Source organism: Sceloporus occidentalis, unplaced genomic scaffold (genome assembly GCF_023333645.1).
Source record: "Sceloporus occidentalis isolate IW3139 unplaced genomic scaffold, rSceOcc1.0.p SCAF_4, whole genome shotgun sequence".
Classification (NCBI taxonomy): domain Eukaryota; kingdom Metazoa; phylum Chordata; class Lepidosauria; order Squamata; family Phrynosomatidae; genus Sceloporus; species Sceloporus occidentalis.
In genome coordinates this window covers 50,540,996-50,563,141 of record NW_028316984.1, presented here as the reverse complement: position 1 = coordinate 50,563,141, position 22,146 = coordinate 50,540,996, and the positions used below count along the sequence as shown (strand labels likewise).

General features: G+C 39.7%; 1 protein-coding gene across 1 annotated transcript in view; it reads right to left on the bottom strand.

The window, feature by feature from the left end:
* Positions 1-22,146, bottom strand: part of NEB (nebulin) — a 212,763-nt gene that overhangs the window by 126,367 nt on the left and 64,250 nt on the right. Inside the window, exons 44-58 of the mRNA XM_089520035.1 lie at positions 21,017-21,223; positions 18,786-18,890; positions 15,974-16,081; positions 14,706-15,017; positions 14,371-14,577; positions 13,545-13,649; positions 13,089-13,196; positions 11,599-11,910; positions 9,295-9,498; positions 6,673-6,777; positions 6,462-6,569; positions 3,403-3,714; positions 1,608-1,811; positions 821-925; positions 616-723 (exon numbers count right to left, since the gene is read on the bottom strand). Coding sequence (XP_089376161.1) covers positions 616-723; positions 821-925; positions 1,608-1,811; positions 3,403-3,714; positions 6,462-6,569; positions 6,673-6,777; positions 9,295-9,498; positions 11,599-11,910; positions 13,089-13,196; positions 13,545-13,649; positions 14,371-14,577; positions 14,706-15,017; positions 15,974-16,081; positions 18,786-18,890; positions 21,017-21,223 — 2,610 coding nt within the window. The remainder of the gene's footprint in view (positions 1-615; positions 724-820; positions 926-1,607; positions 1,812-3,402; positions 3,715-6,461; positions 6,570-6,672; positions 6,778-9,294; positions 9,499-11,598; positions 11,911-13,088; positions 13,197-13,544; positions 13,650-14,370; positions 14,578-14,705; positions 15,018-15,973; positions 16,082-18,785; positions 18,891-21,016; positions 21,224-22,146) is intronic.

The following is a 22,146-nucleotide window of genomic DNA, read 5'->3' as shown; positions in this document are numbered from 1 at the left end:
TACTGTGCTTTGGATTTCTGAGCCCTCTTCTGCCCCCATAGCAAGCAATATGACTTGGATTTCTAAGCCCCGTTTTCCTTCCTGTGCCTTGGATTTCTGAGCCCCGTTCTGCCCCATAGCAAGCTTATGTAACACAAGCATTCACACATTCTAAATGCACCTGCATTTGCATAATCTGTCAAAAAAATGTCGGTGTGAGAGGGGAGGCATTTTCCACCCACTGCCCACCCTCCAACCTTGATCCCTCCCCTGAATTTGACCCAATCATGATCAAGGACCAGTTCATACTGGCCAGACCCCAGGTTTTATGAAAAGAAACATCAGAAACTCCGGTTTTGAATAGCCCGCGCTGAGGTGGAAACTGGGGTATATGGTAGTCTGAATGGCCCCCCAAATACCCTCAGATTAGCTATGATAAATTAGAGCTTTATATAGCACAATTTTTTGGTCATCATTCAATAATCCCAGGACCCCCCCCCTCAAAAAAAAAATCATTTGTGCTGTAGCACTTTTAAGGGAACCATAAAAATAAGGAGCTTTTTAGGGAAACAGTAGCAAGAAATTTGGAAGACGGTATTCATATTTCAGGACAGCCTCTGAAGACCAACAACTTACCTCACTTGCAATGTCTCTAGAAGCTTTAGCAGCTTTGATTGGAATAGCATCTACCCGAAGATCATACCCTTTCTTCTTGGACTCTTCCAATGCAAGTTTATATAATTTCTTTAAGAAAGACAAATAGTACTTTAGTGTTCAAGAGGACACCTTTTACCTCTAACACATTTATTTTTTAATACAGATGTGAAAGAAATCCACTTACATCACTATAGTTGATTTTGTTCTGCTGCGACAGTAGAATTTCAGGAGTATCTGGCATGATATGGATGTTGGTTTTGTCTTTATTCCAAGCGTCAATATACATGCGCTAAGAAGATCAGGAAATATATTATTTAATGAAAAGAATTGTAGAAGATAATATATTGAGATGGCTGAACAAGGATCAAATCTATAAAATGTTCTAAATATATTCTTGGGGTGGTGATGAAGGAAAGTAATCATATTTAAGTGAACCTCTGCTTCCAAATAGCTGGAATGATGAATCCTCTGTTCATGTTTCCATCCACTCTATTCTATCCACCTTCCACATTTAGAATGCCCCCTCTCAATTTTCCCCAATAGTTTGTTAACACTCTGTATCCACAGGACATGTTCAGTCTTCATGGACCTGTTTCTCCTATTAGGGTATTTGTGAGACTGGTTCTACTTATGTTCAGACCCAGCTACATGTAATTATTTGAATTATCCATTACTTACTGTGAAGAGCTCTCTGTTTGGTTCCTGGGGACAACTGAAAATAACTTCTCATTATGAATAGTAAATTACCTTTCCAGATAATGTGAAGTCTCTTTCTACCCTTTATATAACTCCCTTCCTCCTCCCTGATAGTCACTCCAGGCCATTCCATTTCTACCCAGTTGTACCTTTTTCCCTTTCAAGCATTCCACATTCTCTCTTTCAAAGCTATCTGGAAGCACCCTAAGATACAGTATTCTTCCTCTCTCCTCTCAATTTCTCTCTTCCTTTAATGTGTAAGAAATTAAACTCACATGGTTCATAATTTCAGAGTTATGCTTTGCCAAAGCCATTGGCAGGGAATCAATAGGACTGGTGAATTTGAGAGTATCAGGGTGCTGTCTGTATAAATGGTCACTCAGGATCTGGGAAGCTTTCTTATTCTTCTCAGCTTCCAGGGAACCACTTGGAGACCATCCGATGCCCTTTAGCCATTCAAGATCTGATTTATAAACATTCTGTTTGTAAAAATAAATAAATAAAAAATAGAGATAGGTAGGTAGGTAGCACAATAAATGCATCATTCATTTCCATTAATATTGAGATTTTTGGCATTCACAAGTTATAAACCGCAGCAACTAAGTATACTATTATTGTGTTGTCCATTAGCATTAGCATGAATTACATGAACAAGAACTGGCTCCAGCATTTTACTAGCTTTAGCAGATTGTTATGTAATACTGCACATAAAACCTACAAGGTGACATTGATTACTTGCAGGTGGAATTTTTTTGGCATTTTGGAATCTTAGGTTGCAGATAGGAGAATCCATCTTACCTTCAGGTTACCCTGAGTTCAGGACACAGTTCACCCCTTTGAGCTCATCCCGTCTGATAAATAGCACTATGTATGGCCATGGCCACTCCAAATTTTTTCCTCAGCCCCCTGCCAATGCATGTGAATGTACATATTTCTGAACTCCTCCCCCTGGTTTCAGAATGACATTGCTATGGAATGCAGTCCACACACACAGAGACACATCTGGTTTTTCGGTTCAAAACCAGGATAAATCCCCATTTTTTTTCTTCCCAGACTAAAGTCCTGAAGCAATGAAATCCCATATTCAGCCACAACTGTCCCTTACAACATTTGGACAGTTCATTGTCAAACCTAGGTGAGACCATTTTATTTGGCCCATGTAGAGGCAGCCTTAGTATGCTTTATAGAAATCCGTTTTTCAGTTTAGAAAGATTATCCAGATATTTTATTTACGTGTTTATTTACTGGAATGGATCTAAGGAAACACAACCAGAGTTCCCAGCCCCATGCTCCACTAAAAATCCACTCCTGAGGCTGGCAACTTCCCAGAACAGAGAGGGACGGGGTCCATGGAGTTGCTGAAAGAGGTAAAAATTGCTGGCATAGTGTGAGCAGTCAGCAGTGCTCATCACCTTTAGACCTAACCCATTGTATTTTCCTTTAAAATAAAAATGATTGCTTTACAACCAATTGATAAATTAACATTAAGGCAGCAATGAAAAACAACTTAAAATTATTCCAAAATAAAAGCCAACATTCAGGGACAAAAAAGCCCAACTCAAACCATAATTAGCCAAGAAAAAGCACAAAAGCACTTATTCTGCAGACCCCAACTCACATTCTCGATACAAAAGAACAAAAGCATGGCCTCCTCATCTAGCTTTAAACAAAGTTATGTGTATGGGGTGGGGGGAGGTTTTAACACAGGAACAGGTGTTGTGTGATAATGGAACTAGATCATTTAAGATTTTATAGGTGTAGGTCAGACAAATGTGGCACAATCATGGTACCCTCCAAACAATAATAATCAGACCATACCAGCAATTTTTTCTGAGCCACCTTCGTGACACATTGATTCTGTCATAAACTGGAAAGTTTCTATCACTGCTATCCTATTCCCATTTATTAGGACTTCTGAATCATCAACAAGTTATTTATTAAGTAAACCTCATATAAATCTGCTTAATAAACTTCAGCTGTTGCATTTAGAAGCTGGCTGTCTCTGAATAAAAAAATAATAATTTATTTGTGCTATTTTGGGGTGATTTTTTTTATACAAAGGATACTTACATTACTTTGAATATCATATGTTTTCCTGGCATGAACAACATCATTCTGATCTGGAAGACAAGTCCATTGGTGCAGATAATGGCGGTAATCAACATCACTGACCAACTTCTGACAATTCTTGGCCAATAAGACACCCAGCATATCCACAGGACTGGTGTACTTGGTCTTCCATTTCTCAAAGTCTTTCTTGTATTCCCTCTCACTCTGCAGCTTGGCAACATTCATAGAATGTACAAGTTTAGGGTCATCTTGTATGCTGCGCGCTCCCACATGATGGCCAAGCTGCTTGCGATATCCATCTTTGTATTTGTACTATAGAAAATAAAAGATAATTTCTCCTAAGTTTATATATAACATTTTTAATGGGGAAAAAGTTCACCAGAATTCACTTCTATCAGTAATGAGCATCCACAGAATTACTGTAATTCACTTCTGTGATAAAACCAAAAAATTGGCTTAAATCATCAGAAGATATTTTCAAAGACTTATTTTTCTTTTTTCTTTTTTCTTTTTTATTTAGAAATATACACACATTTAAGACAAAACACATTCTCATAACATCTCACAAATATCACAATTACAAATTAACAAATAAAGCAAATATATATACATAAGATTATAGATATCGATATCCTTCTAGTTCTACTTCCTTAACAATCAGATATTCCCACAATTTGTAGTTTAGTTGTTTACTCCTAATACCTAATATAAATAATTTGTGATTCCATGGTACTATTTCTATTAAAAAGCAATTCTAGTATCTATAACATATTTTAAACAAGTGTGATAGCAAATATCTATAATATAATATAATTTTAACAGTAACTTAAGTTTGAGTTCAAATTTTTTCCAAGACAACTCCATTCTGCTTCTAAATTTTCCTTTGACTTCCCTCTCAAGGATGCAGATAATATATCCATATTTCTGGCTTCATATAATTTAATCAGCCAGTCTTCAACTGAGGGGATGATCGTGGTTCTCCAAGTTTGGGCAAATAAGATTCTTGCACATGTGACCATATACAAAGCAATTCTCCTGTACTTTGATATTTTTATACTATGGGTCATGTTTAATAAAAACAGCTTTGGGTCGAGGGAGGTGTCTATATCAAAATTACTTTGCATAATTCCATGAATTTTTTGCCAATATTCTTTAGCTCTCGCACATGTCCACCACGTGTGAAAAAAATTTCCCTCGGGCTTTCCACACTTCCAGCATTTGATGTTACCTGTTTTATATATATAGTGAATTTTTGGGGGGGTTAAGTACCACCTGTGTAACATCTTGATATGATTTTCTTATAATTTTGACATAAAGTAAATTTGTTTCTTTCCACGACTTTTCCCATTCTTCTATTGATATACTTTGGTTTAGGTCTTGTGCCCATCTTATCATACTAGGTGTCACAACTTCATTTTTTAGATCCCTTTTTTAAGTAGTTTATAATATTTAGATATATGCTTACCTTTTTTGTCCACCAGAATTTTATCTGTTTCGTTGTTATCCATTATCAGCCCTGGGCTCTTATTATCTATCTATCAAAGACTTATTTTTCATGATATCAAAGGGATTGTATATATTACCATAATCATTTAAAAGCCTCTCCAGACAAGGAAAAAAAGTCTCTAAAAGCCCCAGGTTTTGCTCATGTACAAACCAACTTTATTTTGGAGATCTATATGACTTTTTCCTGTCCAAAGGTATTCCCAAAAAATTCCTGGTGTTACCAAGGGCTTTTCATTCTCACTCCCCTGGGTCAGTTTAAATTGGACCACTATTTCCTGAAATGAAGTGCTCTTCTCCATGTCTATTTGTCCACTTTCAGGAAACACTGCAATAACTTACAGGACCCAGATTCAACAGCAATCAAGCAATTGGGAAATGAATGCTAGCAATATAGGAAAACGATCCTAATGTTGAACTGCTAAAGCAGTTTAACACTTTGACTATAACTCCTGAATAATAATTTAAAAGGGCTCAGTGGAATTTGGTGTTAATTTCTGCAACTTTGCTAGAGTCTAGTTGCAACACATGATCAGTGGGATGGGAAGAAAGAAAAACATGCGGGGGGGGGGAGTGAATGAGGGGAACCTAGAGTTTTCCAAGAAAGAATTTGGATGCAAAAAAAAAAAAAAAAAAAAAAAAGAATATGCAGATAAAATCAAAACAAAACAACTGGAAAGTCATGATGTTTCCAGGTTATTTTTTTACTTTTGTTTTTGTTTTTCTTTGTTTGCCTTTCTGAATAAGCCCTAAGAGTCTGAAGGATCAAGGAGAGAAAGATATAATTTTCAGTCATCAGTTGTTTAGAAAGAATTCAGGTTTTCTCCAGTGTTGGTTTACATATCTGAACTAAAAAATATTTTTTTATGTTAGCTTTTGAGTTTATTCGAAACATGAATGTTACATTGATTAATGTGAATAACAATCAGAGAAAGAGTTCTCATATATTAAAAAAAGATTTATAATCACTAAGTTCTGATTTTAAATAACAATTTTGATAATAATTTATGAATGTTCAGTATCAAATTTTATACTCATAGATTATTTTTGTATGGATACATTTTCAAACCATCACAATTTATTTCAGCAACTATATTGTGTTATATCACATAATAAGCACAGAATGCACTGTTGGGAAACATCATTAAAACAAATCAATTACTTTTTGCTTAAAATTGTTGTTGCTGTCATGTGCCTTCCAGTCATTTCTGACTAATAGTGCTCCTAAGGTGAACATATCACAGGGGTTCTTAGTAACATTTGTTCAGAGGTGATTTCCCATTGCCTTCCTCTGAGGATGAGAAAGTGTAATTTGCCCATGGTCACCCAGTGGGTTTCTGTGATGGAGCCTCAATTCCAACACCTAAACCCTACACCACCAATAGTAATTGGTAAATATGATAGGATTACAAAGAATGTGTGTGTGTGTGTGTGTGTGTGAGAGAGAGAGAGAGAGAGAGAGAGAGACAGACAGACAGACAGACAGACAGACAGACAGACAGACAGACAGACAGAGAATTTTCTTAAGGATGTTAAATGAAAGGCACATTACTTACTTCACTGGCAATATCTCTAGATGCTTTTGCTGCCTTGAGTGGTATGGCATCAGGTGGAAGGTCATAGCCTTTCTTTTTCAGTTCTTCATATCCTAACTTGTACAGTTTCTAAAGGTGAGAATCAATGGAAAATTAGTAATGCTGCAAGTCTCACAAAAAGCAGGCAGATCACCAATAGAAATGTGCCTGTGCAAACCAGTGTCAGACTTACATCACTCGTGTTAATTAAGTTGGCTCTGGACAAAATTATTTCAGGTGTGTCAGGCATGATGTGAATTTGAGTCTTATCCTTATCCCAAGCTTCTCTATAAAGTCTCTGAAAAGAAGTGAAAGAGAGTGAATAGTAATTTGAGTCATTGAGAAAATTCACATGCAGTTTCAACATGCATATTCAGAGGTAGCGGTGTTGGCCATGCAGCAAAATCAGTTTTCACAAAACGGTTGAAGACTTTTGATAATGTGGACCCGCACAAGCATACATCTTGACAGGTGGTGCAAAACCTGACATAAGATAATGGGTGACACCTTCATCTAGGAGCTACCCAGAAGGCCATGGCCAGTACTTTGTGCTGAGTTTCAGATCTCTTTTCTCACACATACATTGTATACTAAGTTGGTGAAAGCCCTTGCCCTTGTGGAATTGCCTCCAACCCTCAGAACTGCATGTTTAGAACTGACATTTTATTGTTCAACAACAGAATTTCTTAGTTGTTTATAGCTTCTCTAAGAAAAAAACTACAATGAATTCAGATAGACATTGTGTGAAAAGCTGCTGTGTACATATGTACATACATCATCACCACCATTTTGATGCTTGCACACTACTCATTACAGATACTTTCCCCTTTCCTTTCTAGCTTCACTTTTTGCACTCTACAAATGATACGTAGGTCATATTCTTAGCCAACATGTGCAATTGGTTTAATACAGGAGTTTATCACACAAGGCTAGAAAATGGAATTTTAATAGAATGAAAACATCTTTGGCTGGTATTTATCACATGACATCTGCTGTTGCCTTGCTTTCCATTCATTACTGTAGTACACCTTTTCCACCAATATGCTTTCAATCTTGCTGCTGTTCCATACAATACCGTATATACTCGACTATAAGTTGAGAAATTTATGCCTCAAAATTGACCCTAAAATTTGGGGTAGACTTATATAAGGGTCAATACACCAGTAGTGCTTAGAAGGGTCCTATAAAGCAAGCAAGCCTGATGCCCCAATCTCCATTAAACACCAATTCCTTCCCCCTCCAGTGTGTTTTGCAAGCCTTTGCTTCCTATCAGAAAATCTCCCCATTTAAATCTACTTTCTTCTCTCTGTGCTCTGTTTTGCAAGACCTTGTTTCCTATGGAAAAACCTCTCCATTTAAATCCACTTGCTTCTCTCTCTGGTTCGTTTTGCAAGCCTTTGCTTCCTATGGAAAAACCTCTCCATTTAAAACCACTTGCTTCTGTCTCCAGTCCATTTTGTAAGACCTTGCTTCCTGTGGTAACAGCTCTACATTCAAATCCACTTGTTTCCTTTCTCAATCCAATGTTATAACCTCTCCTCCAGCACCTGGGAATCGGTTGGGAGAGGTCCAGAGAATGAGGAGGAGGTATGGAAGTGGTATTTCCCTCTTTCTATTCTTACTTATAGACCCCTAAGTTTTACCCTAGACTTATCCATGGGTCATATTAAAGTCCAGGATTTTGACCCTGAAACCTTCTCTCGACTTATACATGAGGTCAACTTGTACAGGAGTATATACGGTAATTCCCTTCCACAGCCATTCTGTTTCTCAGGCAGTTACATGGTGTGTGTGGCCATGATTCTGCTTCTCTCCCCATCTCCCATCTCCCTCTCACAGTGTTCATAATGGTCAACACCTTCTGGAAATCATCCGCTGTGTGCACGTTTGCACAGCATCCAGCGTAAGGAGGTGGTTGGCAGCAGCTGACTTCAGGGTGGAGCAGCAATCACAGCAGCTAATACCCTCCCAAATCTGGCTACTGTGTGCACATTCACAGAGCAGGTGACTTCAGGAGGCGGTTAGCAGACGTGATTGCTCATTCCCACCCTTCCTCCCAGAAAGTGGCATTTGGCAGTGCCAAAAACAGATCACACAACCTTGGATTGCCAAAGTGCTATCATGGGGAAAAGTGTGATAAGAAATGCCTAAATGGCATGCTTCCATTCTTAAACAAGTGCTATTGTGGCACAACAGCAGACTAGTGCGATAAAGTCCCAGTACAACTCATCTTACATATTTAGCATATATCCAGAAATAGAGTTGCCCTTTTTACAACAAATTTGTCAGCAGATCTTACACCAAATCAAGTAAATTCAGTGGACTTCAGCCACAGGTAAACAGACAAAGTACCATATATCTGAAGCACTTAATGCATTAATTATAAATATGTGGACCTAAGCACACAAGGCTAAACTCAATATGAAACCCAACTGAACATGATGCATTTCAGAGCTAACATGCATTGGATTGTTCTCTAAAGCAGTTTAACTACATTAGGGCTGAAAGACGGGGTATAAATACCATAAATAAATAAATAATATCTCAAGGGACACCACCCCCATTCCCTTGAGACACTGATCTTGACACTAACTTTCTTTCCTTGTGGGAAATGCCTGCTTGTTTGGGGATTAATAATAATAATAATAAAAATGATATTTTTATTTATATATCCTGCCTCTTCTAAGGATTGAAGCAGGATTATATCATTAAAATATACAATACAATCCAAACAATCAATAAAATGCTAATACTGAATTACACATCCCTATTAGTACTTTAAAATATCCAATCATCAAATCATTATATCACTTACATCACTTCGGTGCTTGGAGTTCTCTTTTGCCAAAATCACCTCCAGTGAATCAGGGATACTTGTAAATTTAATGGTGTCTGGATGCTGGCGATATTTCTTTTCATTCAGAATCTCAGAAGCTTTCTTGTTCTTTTCTGACTCTAGAGAACCAAACGTGTTCCATCCAATGCCTTTCAGCCAGTCAAGGTCTGCTTTATATGCATTCTAGCAAGAATGAAAATGTTTTTAAAATAATTTTATTTAAAAGGCCTCTGAAATGCTTGCTATGTTTGGATAATTACATACATATTCCTTCATTAAGGTCCACTGGTTTAGATAACTCTGATGCAGAGGTTCCAAACCTTTTCTATGTTCCACAACCCTAGGAAATGTTTGATTAATGTTTGCACTTCCTACAATAGTAATATCACATTTGAAGTTGAAGGAGTCTATTTCTAAGTTTTGAACCACAAATTGAACCACATACAATACTGAAGGTGAACACAGTGAACTTTAAAAAAAACCAACTTTAAACTCATTGCATAAAATGAGATATAAATTGAACAATTAGATTCTAATTTATTCAGGGGGAAAATGAGCAATGACTCATAAAGCCACTCATTGTCACATCCCCTGATATTCCATCCCACATTCTTCCCCGAATGAGCACCCCAGACTGAGGAACCCTTCTTTAATTATTTGGTTGCTTATCATTGCAAACATACATGGATTAACAAAGTTTTGGAATAAACAGTCTGAGGCTTACATTTGAGAATAATAGTGTGACGGGATGTGTAGAATAGAAAATGTATTTTTAAAGTATTTTTAAGGCACGTTACAGACGCGCCTAAAAGTACATGCTGAGCACGTACTAAGGACGCCCCCAACCCTAGTACGTGCTCAGCATGTACAAAATGGCAGCGCCCGTTCTACACAAGGGCCGCCATGACGACGTCACCACCGCACCGCCTCCAAACGAGGTGGCGCGGTTGTAACATTGTTGTGTCACGCAAGGGCGCCTAGAGCGCCCTTTCCGTGGTGTGAGAAGGAGCGCTGAAACAGAGCTCCTTCCGAGGTTTGCATTCCTGGCGCAGCCTTTAATGGCTGCACCAGGGACGCAAGAGAGAAAGGGGCCGAGTGGCCCCTTTCTCCTCCTCCCCGCTGCCATCAGGTGTCCTTGGGGCATGAAGCCCCAAGGACACCCCTTTCCAGGCCACGGGGAAGCGGCCTGGAAAGCGGCGGATCGGGGCTTCGGAGGCTGTCGTTGTGGCAGCTGAGGCCCCGATACAGCGGGGAAAGGGCCGCTTACAGGCTGCCCCGAACGGGCAGTCTGTAACACGCCGAAATTTATAAACCTGAAAAGAGAAGGTTAGATTATAAGGTTAGTGAAGAGAAAAAGTTAATAATTCACATTAGTTATGGACAAGAACAAAGAGACAAAACATAGGGTTATATTTCAGTGTGTGTTTCTGCCAGCAGAATAAGTGCAATACAGATGGACTGTCTCACTCTTGAACAGTCAGAGACTGTTACAGGATCTCAAAGGCTGAGATTCTGTAAGATCTCTGGCAGAGCAGAATCTCCTTTAGTGTTCTTCCAACAGGTTTGCACTTCAGTTTTCAAGTGCAAGCTCCATTGACAGATACATTGGATTATTCTTTCTTTTTTCCAGCTACAAAACTGCAGCAGATTATGCCCTGAGATCACCCACACACCTCAGCTAGCTATGTAGGATGTACTCTGGCACTGTCAGCTAACATAGGTGTTTATCACACTATACTCTTATAGTGCTACTATTCCACTTTGACTGCTCTAGCTGCCTCCTGTTGCATTCTGGTATTGGCAGTTTTAAGGAGAGGTATTTAGAATTCTCAGGCAGAGAACTTCTCTGCCTGAGAATTCTAAATACCCCTCCTTAAAACTGCAAATCCCAGAATGCAACAGGAGGCAGCTAGAGCAGTCAAAGTGGAATAGTAGCACTATAAAAGTATAGTGTGATAAACATCATAGTCCATGGGGAGGGGAGGTTTCATTGCACAGGGTGGTGCTGAATACCTCCTTTTGCAATGACCTTAAAATACATATGATTGTGTGATAGAAAGTTGCACAATTATATGTCACAGAAACAGGAAAAAATAATAAAGAATAATAAGATGTCAAAACCAAGTTCATGAGAAGATCTCACTGAGAAGAACGAAGAAGAAATAATGTGAAGCACTATTAGGATACCTGATGCCCCAGAAGAGATTTATCATTCATTTTCATAACCAATATAGTTTTTCAAATAAAAAAAACACAGAAATAAGGTTAATAAGTATCACTTACATCACTTTGTATTTCATATACTTTCTTTGCATGGATAACATCATTTTGGTCTGGGAGACAGGTCCATTGGTGCAAATAATTACGGTAATCAATATCGCTGACCAGTTTCTGACAGTTCTTGGCCAACAAGACACCCAGCATGTCCACAGGACTGGTGTACTTGGTCTTCCATTTCTCAAAGTCTTTCTTATATTCTCTCTCACTCTGTATCTTGGCTACCTTCATAGAATGCACAAGTTTGGGGTCATCTTGTAAGTTACGGAATCCAATGTGATGTCCCTGTTGCTTTCTGTAGCCTTCCTTGTACTTGTACTAAAACAAGAAAAAATATTTAGTGCAAAGTGGGGAACAACAAGATCAGGAATAATGAGAGATCCATTTGTACAGAGATGTCATGCTTGATGGATGGCAGAAGTGTCAGGAAATAATATAGTTTCTTGGTTTAAAAGGAAAGTAGCAGCAGTTACATTCCTATACACACTTGTTTGGGAGCAAGACCCCACTAAACTGAATAGGTCAGGAGCTACACACACATGTGACTGATCTAGAAGAAGGCCAATATCAGCACAGTGTATAAGGTTATTCAGGGTTAAAAAATTAATAGCTTCATACTGAGAATGGTGTAACACATTTCTGACCATGTTAATGATTATGGGGAACATCACTACATTGCCAAGTTGCCATGGCTTGGTGCTGGAGGGTTCAGAACTAGTTCCTGCTCTCCTTGTTTTGATTCAGAGCATGAGGTGGTATACTAAGAACTTTTCTCCTTAGAACACAAAGGAAAACCAGATTGTAGGACACATAGTGGTCTAAAAGAGAACTTTGCCTGGTCCATCTGTGCTGGTATTGACATAATGACAGTAAACTGCTCAGTGTTTCAGAACTAAATATGTTTGAGTTTAGTCTTGAAGAGTGTAAAATAGAATTTCTATCCCAAATAGGGATGTGATATAGCAATTCAGCTGTGTGGGTAAAGGCACTCTGCATGCACATAAGCCCTCTGTCATCCTGTTAGCTTACAAGTGTGTATGTAAAGTGGACATGTTCTAGCTAAGGGGTGAAGCAGACAGCCCCAAAAGAGTGGCTTCTGGCTGTCCCTTTGAGTACCAGATTGGCTCCATGGCAACTATACACCGTGGCCCCGATCTGGCATTTTTCCAGCCCAAAAAGAAGTGGCAAAATCCAGCTCCTTTTTAGGATGGAAAAATGCCCCCACTTTCGCCACATCAGCAGCTCTTCCATATTTCTGTGGCATGCAGCATCTAACTGCCATGCTGCAGGAACATCACAACACTGCCCACTTTCTGGTTGGGTAAGTGGCATGATGCTGGCTTGGCGGTGAAGTCAGAACATGCGGCATGCAAACATCATGCCCCCATGCCACCCTGAAGTCAGCTCTTTTTGCCAGTCTGTACTGGCAATAACTTATATTTACTGAGTCCTGGAGAGCTCAGTTAACTCCATGCTATAGTTGCAATTTTACTTACATCACTGGCAATGTCTCTTGATGCTTTCGCTGCTTTCACTGAAATTGCTTCAGCACTGAGGTCATAACCTTTCTTTAACATCTCTTCATATCCAAGTTTATACAGTTTCTGATATGAAACCCCAAAAGAAAACAGAGTGAATACAAAGCACACATTGTTCAACTGGAGTTAGATTTTTGGAGTTTCCCCTTCACCCACAACAGATTAAAAATTTTGCCATGTTCAGCAGATATCCCCGCAAGGCAAAAAATAAAAAGCTGAAATAGTATGCAAAGTTCTTAAAATACAGCCACTCTGCACATTTTAGATCCACCTGGTTATCACCTAAGAAACAATCACAACATTTGCTTCAAATTGTACATTAAGTGAAAACTGTTATCATTCTAGGATTGTGCAGAAATTTTATCAATATTCTCAATAATACATCTTGTAGCAAATTCTAATATATTTCTTTACCTGACTGTAATTAAACTTGTTTGCTTTGGCCTGCATAATATCTGGTGTATCTGGCATCACATGAATCTTTGTCTTGTCCTTCTCCCATGCCTCTATGTATGAATGCTAATGGGACAAAATAACACAAGATAAATAAATGTGCTTGGGCATTTATACTATATCACTGTTCCCATATAGATAATTGTATTGATTTAAGTATGCTTCATTTTTTAGTTAAAAGTGTATGCAGTGTCAGGCAGAGGAAGCACTTGTACAGTACATGTCATGCACTACTGGGGATGCAATATGCCTCTGACTTCGGTATGCAGAGACACATTGCCTTCTTTTCAAGTCTTCTTCTCATTGTGTGGCAAGCCCAACAGTAGGCTTGCATTAATTGCCACCAGTGTTCCCAAGTAGAGCACTTTTTGTATTTTCTACAGGGGAGACTGACATTTATTTAGTTGGATTGGAGAAGATAAAGGAGAACATCTGGAGACATTACAAATCAAGCACACCTTAAGAATCAAGCATGTTTTTTCATGGACAGCTTCATGTCTTTCTTTGCAGAGCCCCACCCTGTGATCTTTGGTCACACAGAATGTGATGGAAGCTGCCTTTTAAATATGCAGACAATGTCAAATGAGTAACATAAATCCAAAATATGCCAGCCAGTTTTGAAATCAGCTTATTTGCCAGTTACACTCCATCACATGTATAGTATTACATGTATGATTTCTGGGGGGAGGGGGAGGAATTGTTTAAATATCTCTACACAAAGGAAGCAAGGTTTGGGATATTCATAAGTGGGTGATTATTTTCATACTTAATGACTGTGTCTGATCACCTTATTCATAACACCAGCATTGTACTTTGCAAGTTCCAAATCCATCGAATCGGTCATTTTCCTAAAGGGGAAACTACTTGGGTGCTGGCGGTACTTTGTATCACTTGCAATTTCAGTGGCTTTCTTTGACTTTTCAACCTCAAGGGACCCTGCAGGACTCCAACCAAGTCCTTTGTACCACTCATTGTAATCTTGCTTGTATTCATGCTGCAAGTGGAAAAGAATAAAATACAGTTACAGTTGAACAGATAGTTGCAATAACACAGAGCATCTGCTTAAGTAGATCTAGACAGCAGTCATGCATTGATCACTGCAAACAAAGCATGGTGTCTTACATCACTTTGAATCCGATTCATGTTTCTGGCCAGTTCTACATTGATTGCATCAGGCAGGAGGATGTATTTATGGATGAGTCTTTTGTAGTTGGTGTTGGTGATATTTGCCTGTGCTTCTTTAGCAGCCATGACGCTGAAAGTGTCAGCAGGCGTGTTGTACCTGGTCTTGCTGGTTTCATAGGCTTTCCTGTACTCCCGATCCGACTGCATTTTAGCAACGTGCATGAAATGGACAAGTTTTGGGTCATCCTGGAGGCTGCGGAAGCCAACAAGTTTACCCTTGTCCTTTTCATAACCTAATTTGTATTTGTACTGCAAAGAAAAGAGAAACATAGATGGACAATGTAATTTCAGGAAAATTAGAAACAGAATGGAACTTTATTAGTCCAACTAAAATAAAAGTGCATACCTGTTTGGATGTACAGTGCGCCCGCATCATACGTGGGCGCACTTTATGCGGACTTGAGCTTATGCGCTCAAGCCATGGGGCGCACGTGGGGCGGAAGGGGCGGTGCATCCCATTCAATTGAATGGGCGCGTGTGTCCGTTGAGCCCTGCGCGCCACCACACCGCCGCACACGAGCCCCATTGTTTCCAGTGGGGCTTGAGCATAGGTGGAATTTGCCTTACGTGGAGGAGTCCGGAACGGATCCCCCGTGTAAGGAGAGGGCGGACTGTAATACCAATTTTAGAAAAAGATTGAACAGATTGGGTCCAAACATGTCTAGTGGACTGCCTCTAAGCCAATGAAGTGATGAATCTGCTCTGGGTTTTACTTCCAACTTTAAAGTTGAGAATCTTATTCCCTAGATAGGTTTTGCATCAACTCCTTTACTCTAAAACCTGGAGCAGATTCTCTGTTCCACTCTGATATGGGAGCCATTAGTTTCCACTGCTGATGTGGGTCTTTCCATAAACAGAAGAGCTTTTGATCCAACTGCGACTTCCATTTACCCAAAGGAAAAATACCATTTTTACCCCATCTCACATGCTTTCCCTCCATTTTAAGGGAGCACAAGAGGTCCACAAGGAGAAGGAAGGATTATCTGTTTTTCAGTTTGCATTAGCAGGTTCTAGAAATACTCTTTTAATGAACAGAACTCTGCTCACAGAAGATTTATACCCAAACCAGTGCATCAAACTGAAATTAATCATGTAACAAGCTTTAATAACCATTTATCAATGCATTCATCTGCTCACTTGCTCTTAATTTCCAAGCACCACTGGTTCAAGATTGCAGCCTAAAATACTTTTCCTGAGAAACTTACATCACTGGCGATGTCTCTGGAAGCTTTTGCAGCTTGAATAGGGATTGCATCAGCCCTGATGTCACATCCTTTCTTCTTTGCTTCTTCCAAGGAAAGTTTGTACATTTTCTATAAACAAGAAAAAAGGCAAATTTCAAAAACAAAATAAAATATGTAAATAAAATTGCAAATAATTCATGTTGTACTGAGATCATTTAGAAGTCATTTGGCATTAATTATTTATCAATAGTTATCAACAGTAGGCTCATCACAATTGGGGGCGTTCCCACTTGGCAGATAAAATGGATTATATTGACGCCATTCTGATTCGGATTATGTTCCAGGAATAATTCGAATTTTTTCCATCGTTTCCATTACCAAAAGGGGCAAATTACCTCGATTCATTTAGACCCTGTTTTCATTCCCATTTATTTTAAATCGCTTTATTTTAAAGCGGATTAACTTGCTCCCCGTTCCCATTTGTGTCCACAAGCTGTCAATCAAGCGTGTAGGCTTCAGACGTCACAAGTCTAGGGTTTTTTTTATTTTTAGGGCAGCGAATGAAAATTGGCTGCATCCAAGGCTCGTCTGTTGTGTCTCCCCAGACTAGAAGGAGGCTTGGCAAATCGGATCAAGGAGGAGAAGGCAGCGGGCTTCATTATTGGGGAGAGAATCTTTGGGAAAGAGAGAAGATAAGGCTCGATCCCCCCCTCAGATCCCTGGGCGTCCAGGCTCTCCATTCCCCAAAATCGCTTTGCCTCCCCCATTGCTGTCTGGGGGGCGACCAAGCAGGCATGTCCTGCAAAGCCCATCCCATTGTTCCTCTGGAAGGAGCCTCCTTTCCCCAAAATCGCTTTGCCTCCCCCATTGCTTCCTGGGCTGTCTGGGGGGCGATCAAGCAGGGATGTCCTGCAAAGCCCATCCCATAGTTCCTCTGGAAGGAGCCCCCTTTCCCCAAAATCCCTTTGCCTCCCCCATTGCTCCCTGGGCTGTCTGGGGGGGGGGGGGCGATCAAGCAGGGATGTCCTGCAAAGCCCATCCCATAGTTCCTCTGGAAGGAGCTTCCTTTCCCAAAAATCGCTTTGCCTCCCCCATTGCTCCTTGGGCTGTTTGGAGGGCGATCAAGCAGGGATGTCCTGCAAAGCCCATCTGCTGCTCAGGCACTCAGACAGAGGTCAAAAAAGAAAAAATAATAGTTTAAAATGGTGTTCAATGGCTCTTCTCACACATCGGTCTATGAATGAGGAGCAGAGGGGAGGTTGCAATCCACCAGGGGAAAGTCTATGCGAATTGAAGAAAATGGCGCTGGCGATGCAGAAAGAGAACAAAGAGGGGGACACCCCCAAGCCAGCCCCTCCCATCTCCAGGTTCCCGAATCAGACACCCATTCATTCCCATTCAGATACCATGAATCGTACCCTGCTTTCAAAAATAACCCGCTATAACCTACTATTTTTTTAAACCGGTTTATAGGCATCTAATTCGAATTATACGATATAATTCAATTTTGAATCGAATCACAGTGGAAATGATTCCGAGGCATTGAGGAACTAATTCAGGCATCAGTGGGAATGACACCTCTTAATTTGCTTCATGATCCGCTTTATAGGCAAGTGGGAACGCAACCAATTGATTTGAAATGGGTGAGAGCTCAGTGTTGTTATCTGCATAGATCATATTTGGGGCAAGTAACATGTGGCCTTTCAATCTGTTGCTGCTGTTTTTACGACTATTATTATTACCATCATTAATTACTGATCTGATTTTATCTTAATGTTATTTGTTTGCACAGTCTAAGATACCTTGGTATGTGAAAAACCAGAAAGGTAGCATATAAATTGAATAAATAAGTAATTAAAAAATGGTCTGGATAAAACCTGAAAAACAATGCTCTGTGATCATTCCTGGGCAGCTCTCCTTCCCAAATACTTTGTTGTTCTCTGTGTTCTCTTGAAACCTCTAATAGACCACAACAAATTGGTAAACATTCTGGTAAACATTCTGTCACTACATCCTCTGCCATCTATGGCTAGAGTTCTCTGTCTTATCATGGAACTTTTTTGATGACAAGGAAATCAGGCTGCATTTGTATTATCATATCAACCTAAGAAGCTGTGCTATGATTAAAACATTTCTGACATATGGCAATCCTTAGGTACATCTATCATAAGATTTTCTGGGCAAGATTGGTTCAAAGGGGATGGGGAGTTGCCACTGCCTTCCTCTAAGGTTGAGAGAATGTGATTTGCCTAGCTGGTTTCCATAACTAAGTAGAAATTTGAACCCTGCTCCTCAGGGTTCTAGTTCAACACACAAACTCCTATACTATGCTGGTTCTACTACTCAGCTAACTACTAGATGTAACTAGCTATTCGACAGAATGGATGTATATTTCTTCTGGCACCAGAGGCAATAGATCTCATGTATCAGTTTTGGGGGAGCACAAGGACATATGGGTAGATACCATGCATGCTTTTTGCTCCCCATGGACATCTAAAGACATAGTTCTTCATTACAGGAATAGAATACAGGACTAAACAGGCCTTTGGTCCAGTCCCACAAGACTCTTCTTAGGTTCTTATGGGTGTCAATAGGACGTAACTATGAATATTATCTCAGGACCATATCCCAAGTCAATAGTTTATGTACTACGTAATGAACCCTGCCCCTCCAACACACATACCACCTGTGCTTAAGCCCTGACAGGGCAGAAAAGTTTGTTTGTTTGTTATTTGCAAAATAGTTAAATATAAAATACAATATTTTGCTTTTAATTTTCCTCCCACAGTAAGAGATCAAATGTAGCCCCAGGTTAAGCACCCCTGACACTTACATTGCTGATGTTAAATGCATTGGCTTTTGCTAAAAGAATCTCAGGAATGTCCGGTGTGATGTGAATTTTAGTCTTATCTGCCTCCCAGTCCTTTTTGTAAAGATGCTGAAAGGATATAAGTAAAATGTATATCAACATCTGTCAAAAGGAAATCACTTTCAATAAATAATACAGTTGTCATTTTTCTTCAAGGAGGAATGAATTAGATACACACTCATACATTTAACATTCATTGATATCTACTTCTTGCTGCATTTATAAAATTGATCCATAAAAAAGTATAACAGAATTTATCTTAACATTCTCAATTAAATATTTTCTGTGCAGTGTATAAATATTTGTCACATGAGCAATTTTTCCCCCTGACTAAAGTACAGGGGAAGTAATATAAAATAAAATGAAAGCACTCATAAAAGCAATACCAACAATATCAAATCAATAAAATGAAATCAATGAGAAAACAGCCAGACCAGTGTTGTAATGGACTGGATGAGGGCAAACAAATTGAAGCTTATCCAGACAAGATAGAGGTGCTCCTGGTCAATAGAAAGACAGATCTGGGAATAGGGATTCGGCCTGTATTAGATGGGGTTACACTTTCCCTGAAAACTCAGGTTCTTTGGCGCATTACAGACGTGCCTAAAGTCCATACTAGGGTTAGGAAGGGGTGTAGTAGGGTTGACAAGGGGCACCACTTCCTGACGCCCCTCAACCCTAGTACGGACTGAGTCCGTACAAAATGGCGGCTCCTGTCCACATGGGGGCCGCCATTTTGACGTCGTGGACGCGTAGCATCCGGACGCCGCGTGGTGGAAGTGACGCCGCGAGTTTGCAACTAGCGCCTCACAGCGCCACTTCCGGGGCGCAGAAAGAAGTGCCATTTCGGCGCTTCTTTTCGGCTGCATCCAGGAACCGCGTGGTTTGGCCGCTGAGGTTCCTGGATGCAGCAACCGGCGGCGGCAGAGCGCCCTTCTTGGGCACTCTGTAACGCGCCATAGCTTGGGGGTACTTCTGGATTCAGCACTGAGCCTGGAAGCTCAGGTATCAGCAGTGACCAGGAGTGCATTTGCACAAGTAAAATGCATGCACCAACTGTGCCCGTTCCTGGAAAAGTCAGACCTGTCCCTGATGGTACATGCCTTGGTTACATCCCGTTTGGATTACTGTGATGTCCTCTATATGGGGCTGCCTTTGAAAAGTGCTCAGAAACTTCAGCTGGTCCAAAGAGCTGCAGCGAGGCTGTTAACTGGAGCTGGCTACAGGGGGCATACAACTCCCTTGTTGCAACAGCTCCGTTTGCTGCCAGTCCATTTCTGGGCACAATCCAAAGTGCTGGTTTTGTCCTATAAAACCCTATACAGCTTGGGTCCAGGATATTTGAAGGACCATATCTCCCTGTATGAGCCCCCGAGAATATTGAGGCCATCAAGAGAGGCCCTTCTCTCTATCCCACTACCTCTCAGGCATGTTTGGTGGGAAGAAGAGAAAGGACCTTTTCAGTGGCTGCTCCCAAGTTCTGGAACTCCCTCCCTAGAGAGGCCAAGATGGCTACATCCCTGCTGTACTTCCAGCGGCAGGTAAAGATGTTTTATGCCACCAGGCTTTCACATGACATGGGTGTTTTATTTTATTTTTGTTTGTTTGTTTTAAAATGAGTTTTAAACTTTAAATTTTAATAATGTAAAGTTTTTAATCATTTTAATTGTTTAATTATTTTTAAACTTGTATTTTGCATGTTTAAACTTGGACTGTTTTAGATTTGTTAGCTGTCTTGAGTCCCTGTACTGGGAGGAAGGTGGGGCATAAACAAACATAATAATAATAATAATAATAATAATAATAATAATAATAATAATAATAATGATAATAATAATACATTTTAACTTTTAAAAAGTAATTGAGCTGTAAATGCATACACACAGAGAGACACACAACACTATAAATGCACACACATATATATTTGCTTGAACATTGCAGCCCTACATTGATATCCTGGCTAAGGTTTGGGCTAAATATAAAAAGATGCGCCGATCTGTTTGTGTTCTGTCCACTACTTTGGATTATGACAGTTATAAGCAATCTTGGTTTAACCAAGCATAGCATAAATGAATTGCTAATTTTATGTTATGTGGAATCCCAACAGTTAGAATCCATGTTCTAATATAACAACATGATTTTCCATGCAGTATCTTCATTCATGACTTTACAAATCATGGTAGCTGTTTTCCTACCTCATCCATAATTTTTGCATTACTTGTAGCCAGGACCATGGGCATGGAATCCATCAGAATAGAATACTTCAGTTTGTCTGGATGCTGCCTGTATTTCGTCTCACTGACAATCTCCATAGCCTTCTTGTTCTTCTCAGCTTCTAGAGAACCTAAGGGAATCCATCCAACCCCCTTCATGTACTCATCATAGTCTGCTTTGTACTGATTCTGTAAACAAAATGAAATAAAATAGATGAGAAATGGTAGGTAAGTTCCTCTTTATTTTAACAGGACAGTGTTTATTAACAAAATGTTCACACATTCTCTCAGCTGGACAAAATAAGAGAGGATAATCTATTATATTATGTGATGGATTACTTTGTATTGATCAACTGCATCTTTTGGGGAAGAGCACTGAATATTTTCACTGGAATTCTGTTGCCACACCATACTAGTAATTGCATTTCTCCCAGGGTTACCAAGCAGTGCTGAAGGCAGGCAAGCAGAATGTGGTTTGAAACAGCTGGTTTTTCCAATGCCTTCAAGGGCACAGCCTTTTTCATGCTGTTTTTCACCATGATCTACAAGGTGCACCAGCACAATTCTAGAGATAGCATCTTTTTTTTCCTTTTAGGTAAACATTTAAGGAAATATACATACCAATAATTTCTATGTTGTGTTCTTCCTGATTTTAATTATAATTGACAGATTTCTCTTGAGACTTTAACATGAGAATGTAAAATGGTAAACATAAATTGGAATGTGTGACTATTTGTGTGCATTAATTTATGGCAAATGCAAACTCAGTGCACTCTTGGGAGCATATGCAGCCTCCAAGGCAGTTTTTCTGCTCTTTAATTCCTCCATAATTTCCAAGTCTGCTCTTTTTTGGCTAAAAACAGTCAACATCCTCTCATGAAAACCTCTGGCGGCAGCATATTGGCATATCTAGATATCTATGCAGCCCCTCAGGGAGGTCCAAGGGGCTGCATACTGACTCTCAGAAGCAACAGCAGCTGTTCACCCTGCTTTTCAGAATGGTTTAACATATCACATGGGTCAGTCTAGGTACTTCACATAAGGAAATTGATTGGATGGTAAACCTGAGGCTTTAATCTGAAACTGTGTATAGAATGGACCCTTGGTATCCT